This window comes from Petaurus breviceps, unplaced genomic scaffold, assembly GCF_028583685.1.
Source record: "Petaurus breviceps papuanus isolate PSGF00001 unplaced genomic scaffold, PetGlider_PUasm1.0 218, whole genome shotgun sequence".
NCBI lineage: Eukaryota > Metazoa > Chordata > Mammalia > Diprotodontia > Petauridae > Petaurus > Petaurus breviceps.
The window spans coordinates 365310-381255 of record NW_027185872.1 but is presented as its reverse complement, the minus strand read 5'-3'; the positions used below and the strand labels follow the sequence as shown (position 1 = coordinate 381255).

The window sequence follows — 15946 nt, the reverse complement described above, 5'->3', positions numbered from 1 at the left end:
TCTCTCTCTCTCTCTCTCTCTCTCTCTCTCCTCTCTGTCTCTCTCTCTCCTCTCTGTCTCTGTCTCTCTGTCTGTCTGTCTGTCTGCCTGTCTCTGTCTCTGTCTCTCTCTGCCAGGAATCCCTCGATGCTGCAGAAGTGCAGATCCAAATTGGGAGAGGGAGTTTCCTCCTGGAAGATCCCTCTTCCAACAAAATCACAGGTTTACACCAAGAAAAAAAAAATAGCAGCCAGAAGGGTCGGGATTAGAACCTAGGTCTTCTGACTCGAAATCTGGCACTATTACCTTCCTGTCCCTGGGTGACCCCTATGTGAACGAGGGCTTGGAGATCCAGGTCTCTACTCCCTATTCTTCTCTGTCTGGCTGGCATTGTCTTGCCCTTACGCAGAGGGCACACATCAGCTATCTTGTCCCTGGGTTTTAATTGGCAAAGCCCCAGAGGAAGAATCTTCTCAGCCAGGGACCCGAGTTATGGAATTTTCTACATCCGGAAACTTGGCTCATTTCCAGGGCAAAGCAATTTCTCCACCAATGAGCCTCCAGTCTCACCCGGTGATCCTGAGAACAAAACACCCTAAACTGGATCCCTCCCCCCTTTCCACCCAGCTTCTCTGTGTTTGCCTGGGGTCAGAAGCACAGCGAGATCCCTTTTCCTCCTGCTCTTCCTCCTCCTCCTCATCTTGAAAAAGATTCTCCTTGGGCTTGAGTGAGTGCAGAGTGCCAGGGCTCGGGGTAACAGGAAAGCTGCCTCCGTCACTTCTGCCTGCCTTCATACCAGGTACGGATGCACCTCTTTTCCCTGAGTCCTGCTATATTTATAAAATCGGACTTCAGAAAGGGAAGTGAGCTGGAAAACTGTCGCATCAGGTACTGTTTAACCAGTGGGAGGGACTGATAAAATTAGCAGGCTGACTAACCACTTCCCTTCCTTGCTGTTCTTTAATATTATAACGGATACAGAAAAGTTCAGAGGGAAGCCTGTAAGTTTTCTAAACCGCAGCATACTTTTTTCAAAGGGAGAATGCACAACAGGACGGGTAAGTTTCTTTCTTAACTTTTCATATAAAAGGAAAATTGAGTTTGTTGTGGGAGTATTTGAATAATAACCTTCTTGAATGTGGAATATGAAGCTGCTATGGAGAAAAAATCAGTTGACAATTTAGTCAGGAACTGCCTTGCATGAAATAGTCCTTGATAAAAAAAAAAAAGAAAAGAAAAGAAAAAAGGAAGAAAGAGGCCTGAATGACCTTAGACAAGTCACTTCATGGTTCTGGGCCTCAGTTTCCTTATCTGTAAAAGAAGGCTTTGGACTAGATTGCCTCATCTATGTCTGAACTCATGATTCATTTGTCATAAATCTCAGGAGGGCAAAGATTGACTCCAGGCAAGTGATTTAATTTCAGTTAAATGACAATAACAGAGGATTTAACTATCCAAGACACTTGGAGGGCAATCCCAAGTCACCCTGGAGGAAGAGAGAAGAGGTTTGGTGAGCTGGCAGACTTCACCTTCAGACAATCCATTGTAAAAAAGTAAACTACTGAGTTGAGACCTCAATATTAAATCTCCCTCTAATTCTGGGGGAGACACTTGGTTTCACAGCTGATTCTAGAAGCTCAGACTTGGTAATTGTGGCTGGAAATTGCTGATTTCATCTGCTAGCTGACATAAAGGCATGTTGAGGAAGACTGGCATTCTCCAGACTCATCCAGGACTTCAGAAGTGTAGTGTGAGGTTTTGAAATGGGACAGGTACGTAGGACAGACTCCTAAGAGGAGAGGAAAGGCCCCTCTCCACTAGCATTCATTTTCCATGTTTGTGACAGAGATTTTGGGTAGAATATTGTCATAGGAAATGGAGCTGCAAGGCAAAAGGAGATTAGTCAACCCACCTATGGTCACATTTCCCAGCCCAGAGAGCAGCAGCACACGAATTTGCCTTTCTTTCTATAGAATGGATCTGGATGCCCTCCAAATGACTGCTGACGTTTTTCTTGCTTTTCCAATGACCCAAGGATTGAACAGTTTGCTCTCTAGTCTTCCAAAATGATTCAGATTCCTGGAGAATATGCAGATGTATCCTCTTCCCACCTGCCCCCAACTTTTCATTAATTCTGTTAAAAACAAAACAAAACAAAACAGCCCAGTGTAGTGAATAAAGCACCACTTTGGAGTCAGGATGACCAAAGCTAGCCACTGACACCCACTAGGTATGTGCCTCTGGGCATGTAAGCCTTTCAGGATTTCAATCTACATCTCTCTAAAATGAGCAGGTTGGACTTGGTTGTCTCTAAGTTACATTCCAACTCTTGAACTGTGATTTTATTTTCCTGGGGGTCCATTCTATCGTTCAGAGAAGCCAATCCCATCCATCAGTCATCACACACCTGCTATGTGTGCAGGACTGCACTCCTGCAAGGTGAGGGGGCAGCCAGATTTGGGTTCTTTGCCATCTAACTCATCCCAGACATCATGCCAGACGGTCTGCTGATAGCAGCTCCTGTGTCTGGCACTTAGAAGGCCCTTAAGAAATGTTGGGTAATTGATTCCAGAGCTGTTGGGAGCACTGAGTGAGATCATTTATGGAAAGCGCTTTCTAGACCTTCAGGCACTTTTAAAAGGCGAGCTGCTACTGCTACTAGCAATAGTAACACCAATAATAGCAATGATCTCAAGTAAACAGCAAATCTTTACTTAGTTCCAGGCACTGTCCTAGGCACAGAGGGGTGGGCCATTGTGTAGGTGGAGGAAGTACCCCATACCAACAAAGTCACAGCTGTGAGACATTCTGAGTTAAGTTAGAAGCATTAAGACTTGCACAAAGTGGGGGACATGTGAAGGCTGCTAGATTCTCCTTTTTCTCTTCCTGCTTAAAATGGGCTCATTCAAACACCTGCAATTGAATGGCTTCCTTAATGCAAATCTTTGCTTGCTTGAGACTTAGGCTTATGTATCCATTGAAACCAAGGAGGAAACCCTAAGTCAAACACAGTTAGACATGCAGTAAGATTTAGACAATCTTGAGTTTCCCAGTACCTTGTTAGAAGTGACAGGTGGCTATTTAGTCTACAGAGAAAGGCCCTGGGATTGAGACGGTGTGGTCATTGTGGCAGTGAACACTGAAGAGTGGATAAGTCACTCAGAAAATGCTGTTCAGTCAACCTATCTGGCTGTATGAGTCCCTGTGGCTCTGAAGATCATTTGTTTCTCTTTGGATGGTGAAGCAGACCGGGGAAATTCATCTGGGTCAACTCTAAAAAACATGCACTGTTTTTTTTTTTTTTGTAAAATGAATGATAAACATGTTGGGGGCACTGTAGAAATCAGAATTGGCTGCATCTTCAAGGTATTTCTGGCCGAATGGGGCTGTGCATTGTCTGGCATTGACAAAACCTGGAATTTACATGCCGAGTGCTTTCATCTGCTGTGTGAGTAATCATAAAACACCAAATATAGATGAGAAAGCCTTTGGGGCTGGGAGGGGGGAGAGGAGAAGAAGGATTTCAAAACTTAGATTTCTTTCCCCCATGGAGTATAAGTTGTATGCTCCATCTTCTTCCTTTGACATTGTACCCTGGACGGAAAGGAGCAGGGCATTGGTGGGAATTCCATTTAGGAATTCACACTCAGAAATGCAACATTTTATGAGGCAATTGAATTCAGCAAACATTTATGGAGCCCTTTCTATGTGAAAGGTACTGTGCCACTAGCCTCAAAGTAAAACAACCAAGTTTTAAAAGTTCCTTCCAATGGGGAGCTAACTGTCTACTATATTGACAGTTGTTGCCATGACTACTGTCAGGAAATGGAATATTAAATACTTAGACCTTATGCCTGGCATTTCTAATTTCACTTTTCTGTAAGTTGCAGTCCCAAACTGGTCAAGAAGCTTTTCATTTCACTTTTGTTTGGTGCCCCAATTCATTTAGGTCATGGATGTTTTTCAGTGGTTTCAGCTCTTGGTAACCCCATTTGGATTTTTCTGGGCAAAGATACTGGAGTGGCTTGCCATTTTCTTCCCCAGCTCATTTTAAAGATGAGGAAACTGAGGCAAATGGGGTTAAGTGGCTTGCCCAGAGTCATACAGCTAGTATCTGAGGCCAGATTGAACTCAGGAAGATGTCTTCCTGACTGCAGGCCCAGCACCCTGTTCACTGTGGCACCACCTAGCTCCTTTCATTTAGCCAACAATATCCTATGCTTATCATTCCATAGACAAAGGGATTCTTAACAATGGGTCCGTGAACTTTTTAAAAAATATATTTTGATAACTATCTTTCAATATAGTTGATATCCTTTGCAATTTATAGGTTTTTTTCTTATGCATTTAACAACATGATTCTGGGAAAAGGTCCCTTAAGAACCTTAAGAGAATCCGTTGACCTTAATGAGATCTCCAGGGATGACTGAAGAATTCCTGGAAAAACTCTAAAAGATTGGAAATCACTTTCTTTTCCTGTCATTGAACAAGAAGGGGTTTGCAAGGGGTGGGGCTAGCAGGGGGTGGGGAGAAGTTAAAGGGAAGGAGGGGAAGGAGAGGCTCAGTGAAATGCTTTAGGTGGGTGGGTTGGGATTCTGAGCCAGGAAATTAGAGCTTTAGCCAGTGGTCTGGGAGTCAGCTTCTCAAGGGCTTTTCTCACCTCCTTACTTTGATGTGTGCCTTTCACTCTCACTGCCTCATATCAAGAATAGGCATTTCTGAGCCTCCCTCTGTGGCCAAAACTGACTCAAAAAAGTCTTTTAGTTTGACCCTTCTTATCAGATATTTAACATTTGAGGTTAGTTGGAAAATATCTCTGAGTCTCTGGGAGGTGTTTTCCTTGCAGTGTTTTTGTGGCTATGTCTGGGATGATATCTTCTTCTATTTCCTTCACATCTGTCCTGACCTCCAAACACATGGCAAGGACGATAATTGCCTCTTGTGGGCTGAAATCCTTATTAAATGGCCCAAGTGTTTAAGGATTTTCTCTACCATGATGGACCCCCTTTCTTTTGTCACATTATAGGGGATGGTGGTGGACCACTTAAAGATGATGACTTTCTGGTATCTTCAAACCATTTTTAATATGTCCACGATATCAAGATGTCTGTCTGTCTTGTTTAATTCTCCAGCTGATTCTATCACTGCTTGGTTCAGCTTTTGACAGCTTTCATTAGGTATACAAAAGAAGAGAGTCTTGTAGGTGCTTAATCAATATTTGCTGATTGCATGATTGATTGAACTTCCACCACATATTGACTGTGTGGCCTTAACACTAGTCATTTTATCTCACAGGGACCTCAGTTTCTTCCTCTGCAAATGACACATCATGAAAAGTTCTTTTTTATGCCAGAAGGACGAGAGAACCACTCACTGAATGTGTGACCTTTACCAAGTCATTTACCCTGGGAATTTTTGGTTTCCTCCCACCAAGCTAAAGCTAAGCTCAGAGGGAATAGGCTGCCCGGCACCAGAAGTCCTCAAGTCTGTCCATGTTACTAACTCAGGAAAAAAAAAAATGAGTCCTCGCAGTTTCCTCAGGTTATAGCGCCAGATCCTCAGCCTTGGCCCCAGCTCCAGCCAAGGTCTCCAGGCCTGTTTTATGTTACTATTCTTGATACTCTAAGTTCCACCTAAATGCACTCATTTGTTCTTTCCCGCTCCATTTCCCATTTTCATGACTTCGCACAGACTTACCCCCGGGGCAGGAATGTTCTCCCAGTGCGCTTCCAACTCAAGAATTTCCAACCATCTTTCAAGCTTAATATCCAGAGGGCGGCTAGGTGGCCTAGTGCATAGAGCGCTGGCCCCAGAGTCAGGAGGACCTGGGTTCAAATGTGACCTTACTAGTTGTGTGATCCTGGCTGTGTCATTTAACCCCAGTTGCCTCAAAGAAAAAGTTCAACTCTGGTGCTGGGGCTAGATCTAAAGTAGAGGACCAGGGTTCACATCCTGCCTTTGATACTTGTTACCCTGTTTCCCTGTTTCCACATCTGTAAAATGAATGGTTTGGACTCTGACTCAAAGTTACAGTTTAGCTCTAAATCTTTTTTTTTCTAGGATCCTATGAGAGTCTCCTGTTGGTCCTCTTAGTTGGGATTCTTTGTGTCCCCCTTAAATTATCTCTGCATCAGTTGTATTCCCTCAATCAAATGGAAGGTCCTTGAGGTTAGGGATTGCTTTCATTTCAGCTTGGTAAACCCTAGCACAATGCCCTGAGCCGCAGTAGGTGCTGAATAAACACACTTGTTTGGAATTGAGGGAATTGGAAATTGTCGGGGGGTTCCCTGATTCCAGGAAGAGATTCCATTCTTTCAGTCTCCTGTAATTGATCATTGTCTTTGAGACTAACTATAATGCTTCCTAAGGACACTGTGATTTACCTGAAGGATTTTTGAAATGCTAAGGGATTATTCATCTGTACCCTGTGGGGAGAAGTGTGTATGGAAAGTGAGAGCCTCACCACCATTCTGAAAGGGGAACTAAGGGCCAGCCTGCTTCATGACCTTCTGGGTTTCACACATTCCTAGGACACAGGTAGGAATAGAAAGTGGCCTTCTGGAGAACTGAATCTGAATGGACTGACTGACATATTAGGTATCGACATTTCCTCCACTTTCCAGAGTAAGGCAATGATAATTCCCCTCCCAAACCCCCCCGCCCCCACCGTGGTGGGCTGCTTTTATCAGTCAGTAAGCACTAACTTAGCATCTCTTACACCCTGGGTATTTTGCTAGGCATGGGTCATACAAAGACAAGAATGAGAAAATCCCTTTCCTCATGTCCTCATATGTTCTGGTGGGAGGGGATGAGTTTGTGGATACAACTTGTTCAGAGAAAGGCAAATCCAATCTTTATATATGTCACAAGGACAGCCCTGATCAACTGATTTCCTCTCCCTAGTTAATGAAATCATGGAATGATCAGGTAGCAGAGACAACCAGTGATTTATTTCTTAAAGGAGGTGAGAGGGTGAGTCTTCACATTGTTGCCCCCTTCCAATTTATGAAGAAATGTTGGTAAAGTCAGAGAAGCAAGGGGCTTGCTATGTTAAGAGTGGGTAGCTATGGACAGGTTATCCGTCCTGGCCTTTCAAGGAAGGAAGGAAGGAAGGAAGGAAAGAAGGAAGAGAGGGGAGGGAGAGAAAGAAAGAAGGAGGAAGGATAGAAGAAAGAAAAGGAAGGAAGGAAAGAAGGAAGAACATATTCTATGGAGACAGAGATGGTCTTAAGCAGAAGCAGCCATTTTGAGGATTGTGGCCTCCAGAAGTCTAGCAGAGAATCTGTGGAGGAAGAATGTAGTTCTTGAAAGGGGATCATCCTTTGCCTTTTTGACTTGTGCTTCTCTACCAAAGGACAGCAGTGGTGGGGCAGGAGAAGTGACTTCTCACATTCATCATGACATCTTATAGTGCTGTCTCTCTTGTAAAAGGAAAAACCATGCTGGATCAGCAGAAGGAACTCTGAGCAGAGAGACTCCTGGAAGCAGAGAAAGGAGCTAGCTACTATCTAAGAAAGAATAAGTCCTAGCATTTGGGAGCCCAGCTATCTAAGGGAACAGGGATCCAAGCAGCAGAAATGCTGCTGTACCTGGGAGGGGAGGAGGACATCAGGAGAAGAGAAAGGGCATAAAGCCCTGCATTACCCAAAGCACGAGTTCCCTACACATGTGCAATACTAACATTGCACTGCATATATGCACCCACTCTTCTCACTGTGTTTATGGGTTTGTGGAAGATTGTGCCTCAGAATATTGAGGAGGGATGTTTTATGACTCTTGTCCTTACCTTTGTTGCCAATCAGTCATGTCTGACTCTTCATGGCACCATGTGGGGTTGTCTTAGTAGATACTGGAGTGGTTTACCAATTCCTTCTCCAGGTCATTTTACAGATGAGGAAACTGGGACAAAAGGGGTTAAGTGAACTGCCCAGGGTCACACAGCTAGTAAAGTGTCTGAGGCCAGGTTTGAACTTAAGAAGATGAGCTTTCCTAACTCCATTCCTGGCACTCTATCCACTGTTAAACCTAACTGCCCATAAATGCCTTTACTTTGAGATGGATGTGTCTACTGGCTGACTATTACAGCTAAGACTACCAGTGAGGGCTTGTGAGCTCTAGCTTTAGGAGTATGGGATAGTTGTCCACCCTACCTCCCCAGCCAGTGCTATAGTGCAAGTTCCACATAAGGGAGTATCCCCAGAGGGAATGCTGTGTACAAAATAATTTTGAAGTTATTTGGGAGCAGCTCTAACACCCAGGGAAATCCTGACAATCCACTTGTAGGAAGTGGTACTTGGGCTCAGCCTTGAAGGAAACAAGTAGTTACAAAGGGTGTAGGGAAGGATGGAGACATAGGGACTGGGGCCATAAGGGGCTTGTGATGGAGCATTATCCTTAAACATTCTGTCCCCCTCACTGGCTTGTGACACCACTCACCCCTCCTCTCTCTTCCTTGAGTGTTATCTAGAGAGGCATTTCTACAGATATATACACAAAGGTTCGTAACTCCATTCCTTGTCAAAACATAGGGCAAGAAAAATATGCCTTTGAAGTATATCTACTGTAGAAACCACAAAAGTAATGAGTTATGATGACTGGGTACATTTTTCTCTTTTATTTTCTAAAGCTTGTTTTTATGAAATAACCTTGCAGAAAAGAAGGATATTCTCTGGTGCTTCTTGGTGAAGAATGGGGTTTCCTTTTGAGTGCTACAAGGTTTATTTAAATCATGTAAAGAATGTGTTCTTTTTTTTTAAATCCTCATTTCATTGTATTAATAGAGATGTTGGCTGAGTGCTAATTAAAATAAAAGGTTGTGCGAATATTGACATGTGGACACGTGTGGCCAGACATCAGTGAAGATCTTTCATGGTTGCTATGGGTAGGGTGGAGGTGGCCAAGGACCGCCCAGGGGCCTCCCTGGTACAAGACTTGATCCAAATGACTGCCGAGGTGTTGTGCAGCTGTAAGGTTCTGAGATAATAGAGATCTCTGATTTAAGATGATGACTTACGTAGAAAAGCTTTCTTTATCTCTGTGTTTATTCCAATCCAAACCTATCACGTATTATTAAGGTGGTTTTAGATTAAAAAAAAAATTCAGTTTTAAGCAATCAGATGTTATTGGGAGAGAGTGCCTCATTTTCTGCAGAATCTTTTTTTTTTTTTTATTTCCCTGATTTTTTGGGCCCTTTTTTTTGGACTAGGTCAGCTTGGAAATTTGGAGTGTGGCTCCAATAATCAAAGAACGCCCAAAGAAGGAAAGCAATCAGTAGGCAGCTTCAGGTTCCTGGGGTGCATTTGCTCTATAAATCTAAGTGGAAAGTCAAGGACAAGCGCTCTGAGTGTGAGGGCAGGGTGTGAATGCAGTCCCAGTCTTCGGGCTGGAGAGAGCACCCACACCAAGGACCTGAATACATTCAAACTTTGGAGTATCGGAAGTCTCCGAGAAAATGTTTCCATGGTTTTGTGCCAGTGCTTATACAATGCCTGGTATGTAGTAGGTGCTTGATAAATGCTTATTGGTCGATTTGTACTGTTTCCTGCATCCACAGCCTTTTATGATCATTGGTGGTAATGTGCTCCAGGATTCTCTGAACACCTCCTTTGCTCCTCTCCCTTGCCTTTGGGTTATTAGTAATGCTGAATCTTTGAGATGCCTGATTCAAAGCTGAATGGCAGCAAAGGAGAATCCTGAATCCCTCTAGGATCCGTATTTCGCTAGGGTGAGTCCTATGTGTGTAGATGCAGATGACAATCCTTTGGTTGATTAGGAGCTTAGTTTGGGACCTGAAACATCTCCCCACCCACCTACTCATACCTGACAGTTTCTTCTCCTTCCTCTCTAGCTAGCCCTCCTTTCCACTTCTGCTCCCCCAAAGTGAGTACCCATTAACTATCTGAATGTTTCCCTCAGCTTTCTCCTCTCTTTTTAACAGGGTTGATTTGCATGCCTTAGAGTCTAGTCACCCAGAACCTTGCTAGGTAACAAGCTAAAAAATGTGGCAAGTCTTATTCATGGTCATTTGCAAAGGCGTGTTCATCTGTTATCCTTCCCAGATCACATCTGTGTTTTATCTGGAGGCTGGGCTTTACCCAGTAGGGTGAATAGTAGTGAAAACCTCAGGGAGCTGAGTGAATATATATGGAAATTTAATCCTAGCATCATAGGTTTAAAGCTAGATGGGACAGGAGAGGCCAGAACTCTCCAAACTTCTCCACTTCCATGACAGTAGCTTTGCCCACCTTTAGATGAGCCTGCTGTGGGTCTGTACTCCTGATGGGTGCATCCCCTGCCATGATTGGCATTTCATGCAAGGGCTACAGCCATGCATCTCCCTCCCTGCTTAATTCAAGTTGCAATGCTCATATCCAACTAGCAGCCTTGGCCTTGGGGAGGTTCCCTTCCCCCATCTTTCTAATCCCCCCTTTTGTCTTCCCCTATTATCCACAATAACAATAGCAGCAACACCATCACCCACTTAAGAGTGGAGCCATCTTGTTTTGTTGTATACCCAGTACTTAGTACCATGACTGGCATATAGTAAGTGCTTAATAATGCTTTATTTCTTTAGGAAGTCCAAATTCTTCCTTTTATCTATAAGGAAACTGAGGCACAGATAAAGTGACTTGCCCAGGGTCACACAGCTAGAAAGTGTCTGAGGAGGGATTTGAACCTAGCTCTCCCTGACTCCCAAGTCCGGTGCTTTCTCCCTCATGCCATTCTGCCTTTCAGTAATCCCTGTTCATTCTTTATCTTCCACAGACCTCTCTTTGCTGATTCCTCCTTGATCTTTACAAGCAAATTAATAAAACAAAACAAACTCTCCCCTTCAGCAAAACCTAAAGCTGAATTTTTTTTATTTTTCTATGTTGCTCCTTACCAGGTTCAAAACAAGGTATCTTTGTTTTATGTTTATCAACGACAATGTGCTTTTAGAAAAATGTTTTTACTTGAGTATATATTGGATGGGGAGAATTCTTCCTTTTGCTCGTATGCTAGGTTTTTCTATTGACAGGTTAACTAATAGGAATAGAGGTGCAGATTTAAGCCAGACAAATGAAGGCTTTTGGCAGTTCAGTAGTTAGATGGATTGTTTTTGCTTGGCTTCTCCCAAGATGAGCCAGGGCAGTGATGTGCCACTAGCCCATTGGCTAAAAGGTTTTCAGTGTGGGGAAAAAAGAAATGGTAGTTAAAATATCTCTTAATGCAAAGCTGGAAATGTCTTACTTATGACTTTAGTGACTTAGTGAATCTTCATGCCCGTGTCTCAACTTTGCTGGCATAACCTTGGCTTTTCTGATCATTTCATTTCAACCACACAAGATTTTCTATCTCATATTGTCATGAGTGAATAGAAATTTAGTAATTGGAATGATAGATATTTTCTATTGATATCTTACCCTGCAGCTGTCTGACAGAATTGGAGGAAAAAGCTCCATGTTGAACTTTCCCAAAGACTGAAGAACCCCTGAAATTTGCAAATGCATTAAAGAGATTCAATTCATTTAAAATTCAGTCTGTTATTAAAGACTGAATTAAGATGGCAGTGAAGGAACAGCCCCAGGTGTGTGGCTTGGCATCTGGAAGTGCTACATTTAATGTTTATGCAAGAGTAAGTCTTTTTTTTTCTTCTAATTTTATTTTAAAAGCTGATTAGCGCCTTGCCTGTACAGCTCCAAAGTTGTTTTTTTTTTTTTTAGTGGTAACACTGCATACAATTTAAAGACTTTTTTTCTCCTTCAAAATTTGTCCTACTTAGGCAAAAGTTCTTTTGCTCACTGATGTAATATATTCATTGGCTCCCATTTGTAAGTGCCCCTGGGTAATGTGTCGGAGAGGCGAACGAGCTCATTGAGAGCGCCAATGGACCTGATCACATTCAAAGATGTATCATTGGCACTTCTGCCTAATTTAGGTCTTACATTGGGTCTTGTGTTTAATGGTCCTGCACTACACTACTTTGGGTCCTTTTCTAGGACTTTAGCTATGTTTGCATACAAATGGCAACCCTTGCTTTGGCTGGAGGTGGGGCTTCTTATTGGAATGAGTTAGCCAAAATAATTATCTGTAAAAAGAGTTTGATTATTATCAGGCAGTCAAGGAAATAGAGGGTGCCTCCTTGGGAAAGGTAGGAACTGGTGGAGTGTGAACAATCCTTTTCTTGCTGTTATGGTAAACCTGGTAATGGCAATGACATTTATATACTGAGAGCAGGCTGGCCTTTTAGGAGGAAAATCCCAAGTACCACCCCGTCCAGCTCCGTGCCAAGAAGATCCTGTGTTGCTTTGAGAAAGAACTATCATTCCTTCCAGATGTCAACAAACCTTTCACTTGCTCCTCTCTATTTGGAGGATCTGTGTATTTTTTTTGGGGGGGGGGAGGCAAGGCAATTGGGGTTGTGATTGGCCCAAGGTCACAAAGCTAGTAAGTGTGTCAAGTGTCTAAGGCTGTATTTGAACTCAGGTCCTCCTGACTCCAGGGTCAGTGCTCTATTCATTGCACCACCTAGCTGCTCCTGGATCTGTGTGTTTTAAAAGAGTATTTTTCAGTTCATAGAATCAGGTAACTGGCAAGAATGTGGAATATCACTTGCACCAAGTCCTTAAAATGTTATTATTCCCATTTAACAAATGAGGCAGGGGAATTAGGAATCACAAAGGTGAGAACCTAGTCCAGAGGACCATAGATTTAAAGCTGACGGACCTTGGGAGATCACTAGTTCCAAACCCTCATTTTAGTAATAAAGGACCTGAGACCTAGAAAAGAATCTCCACAAATCCCACAGTTAATAAGGGACAGAGAGTTAAGTTTGGATCTAGTCTTCTATTTCTGAAGCCAGTGGGATTTCCACAGGACTATACTGTTTTCCTCTATTTTATTTGGAATCAGAAGTCATGAATTTTGAGTCCTAGATCACTCGGCCACTAGCTCAGTGACCTTGGACAAGTCACTGTGAGGCTCAGTCTCTTCATTTGTAAAATGGGGAGAATAATATTCACACTATTTTCCAGTTCTTACTTGATTTCTCTCTGTCTCTGTCTCTCTCTCTCCCTCTCTGTCTGTCTGTCTCCCTGTAGTGGGAATGTAAATTTTAAAGATCTTCCCTGCCCCTAGGCTAACATGCACCTGGAGCCTGGGGTGGGAGGCTTGTTTTTCAGTAGATACTTCTTGATTGGCCAGTGAGTCAATAAGGTTGTTACATTCTCTGAGCCAGGAGAAGGCTATATAAGCCCTGATGTGTAGCTTTGTTTTGGGGCTCACTTTGAGAAGTGTTCTGTGATTTGATCAGATGAAACTCTAGAAAGCCGTTGTCCAGAGCCCCCCTGGCTTTGAAAAACCCAGATGTTGAAATGCAGATGTTGATTTGATCTAAGAACCTGTGTGAGCAGCCACCCTGGGGACGCTGGGGTACTTGCCACTACACTCCCCCTGTCTCTCTCTCTCCCTCTTTGTCTGTCTGTCTGTCTGTCTCTCTCTCTCCTCTCACCATTTTGAAAACCCTAAGGGAAAGGGCCACTACATTATCTCCCCTAATCTCCTCATTTTACAAGTGAGGGAACTGAGGCTCAGTATGGGAAGTGCTTTGCCCTCTGTAACACTGGTAACAATAAGAATAACCACCAGTTTTTTGTAACATTTTGTAACATTGTGTATATACTCTATGTGGGGCTTTAAGGTTTTACAAAGCTCCTTCCATGTATTAACTCAATGTATCTTCACAACGTCCCTTTGTGGTACGTTATTATCCTTGTTTTACAGATGAGGAAACTGAGATGGGGAGAAAGTTAAGGGACTTGCCCAGGGTCACTCTGTAAGTTTTGGAGACAGGACAGTATGAACTTCCTTTAGATAGTCATAGAAAAAGGCTTTTCATCATAAATGTCTGTTTTTCTCTGACTGAAAGACATTTTTTTGAGGGATCCACTCTCCACTCCAGGTTAAAGCAGGCTTTGGGGGCAGATGTGTTTTTGAAATGTTCTACTTAAAGAGGAACTAGGGTAGGATATTTGGGGCTTGGACCCCAAGTGCAAAAGTCAAATTACTCCTCTGGCAGGAAAACAAAAAACAAACAAGCAAAAATAATATAAACACCCAACACTTGAGTTTAGCATTTGAGTCACTAGAAGCTTAGGGGCTGGGCCTGGACCAGTGACATCATCGGTATAAGAATTCCCAGGTGAGGAAACCCCCTCTAGCAATGCAGGTTACCACTTTCTCTTTCAGACTTAGTCCTAAAAAGGAACCCAGGGCCCAGAATCTGTGCCTTTCCTGGGGTTACCGAACCAGTATAGCAGAGGTAGGACTTGAGATCAGGATTTCTTGAAATCAGGTTTGAGGCTAGTTACTATGCACTACTACCTTTGAGTAAGAAAACCTGGTTAAAACAGGAAGCAGCCTTCTGGCTCACCAGCTCCTCAGGTGGGTACCACTGTGGTGGTGGGCACCTCCGTGGCCGCGGCCTCCGTGGCTGTGAGCACGTCCGTGGCGGTGGCCTCTGTGGCAGTGATCTCCTGGTTTTCCAGGTCCCTGTCTCCTCTATCATTCAAAGAGAAGTCTTCTGGGTCACGGTCTGCTAGAGAGCTGATGCCCTAAGGCAGACCCTCTCCGCACTGCCTCCTACCTGAATTTGATTCGAGGGCACAGGTGAAAATGGCTTACCTTGTTTGCCCTCAAAAACCCCGGCTCGTTAGTGGTGGCTCTGGCGGTTATCAAGCTTTGAGGGTGTAGTTCTCAGCTCGGCAAAGTCACCACCGGCAGCATCAAATGAACTGGCGGACTTGATCTGGGCTGAACGAGGCCACTGTGCGAGAGCAGGGCAAGAACAGAGAACGGGGCGTGACTCAGAGGGCCCGTGGGTCAGGAGGCCAAGGAGGGAATCGAGGCCAATCATCACTTTTGTGTGAATTCAGATCAGCCTTGTCCTACATGAGGGTCCACATCTCTCTAAGCCAATGGCTATAGCTGCTGGCAGAGGGAATCACTGGCAAGTTAACAATGAGCTGCAGCTAAAGGCAGGAAATTTGTTATTTTTGAAATGAGGTCAGGGCATGGGAACATCCCCCTCTCTTGTATAATTGAGAACCCATTCCCCTGCAAGCCAGTTTCACTTCATATAAAACGTTCCCGGCAAGCACTGTTTCGCCTACCTCAGCATTCCCGGCTTGGGGTAAATAATTCAGAAGCTAAATGTTTCATCTCCACGGCCTTGTGTTCTATCGGCGCTTTCCCCTCTGTGGGAAGAACATGGGGGGACATTTTAAACACTGAAATCCCTGAGCTCCTGTTGAGTCTTACACGGGAGCCTAAGGAGCCTCTGCTCAGGTAGAAGCAGCTGATTAGACAAACGTTGTTTTTGTTCTCGGCGTTAGCGTGGTGTGAGTGAAAAACCCTGGAGACAGGAGAGAAATGTTTAACAGGAAGAAACTCGATGAACTTAGAGGACCAGAGAATTGTTTCTGAGGGTTTTTTTTTAGAGATTTTCTTTCCATCCATTGGGGTGGTCATTGGCATCATATCATATTATTGTTGGACTTATTTTTTATAGAATATTGTCCCTTTCATTAGAGAGAGTTGCTTCAGCTCCTATCTTTGACACTAACCTAGTGACCCTGGCCAAATCTCCAAGGTTTTTGGAAGGCTCCAATGCACCAATGCATGCAAAGGTTCTGCAAACTCTGCAATGGGAAAAATTGCTTCTATTTATTTTCTTCGTCCTCATTTTTGTCACTTCATTCCCATCCTTTTGGATAGGCTTCAGAAAGAAATTATCCCAAGAAGACTCCCTCTCCTATCATTCTTTTCAATTTAGTGTCCAAAGGACTTTGGCCCCGAGTGGATACAATTCTTGCTTTCTGTAGCTGAATAAAAGCCTCAACAAGTCAGCTCCCTCCACTGGAGGCTCAAGGCAAATGTACTTGGGTCAGATCTGGTAGTCAAGGGCCACCTCAGGGAGCTGCTCCTCTTC

At 43.7% G+C, this 15946-nt stretch overlaps 1 protein-coding gene across 9 annotated transcripts in view; it reads left to right on the top strand.

Annotated features, from left to right (window-relative positions):
* Window positions 1-15946, top strand: part of HDAC9 (histone deacetylase 9) — a 534753-nt gene that overhangs the window by 182428 nt on the left and 336379 nt on the right. Inside the window, exon 1 of one of the 9 annotated variants that reach the window (XM_069094413.1) lies at window positions 235-1037. The exons of the other annotated variants lie outside the window; for them this stretch is intronic. Coding sequence (XP_068950514.1) covers window positions 1022-1037 — 16 coding nt within the window. The 5' untranslated portion in view covers window positions 235-1021. Of the gene's footprint in view, window positions 1-234; window positions 1038-15946 lie in introns of those variants that run through there. 9 annotated transcript variants of the gene reach the window in all.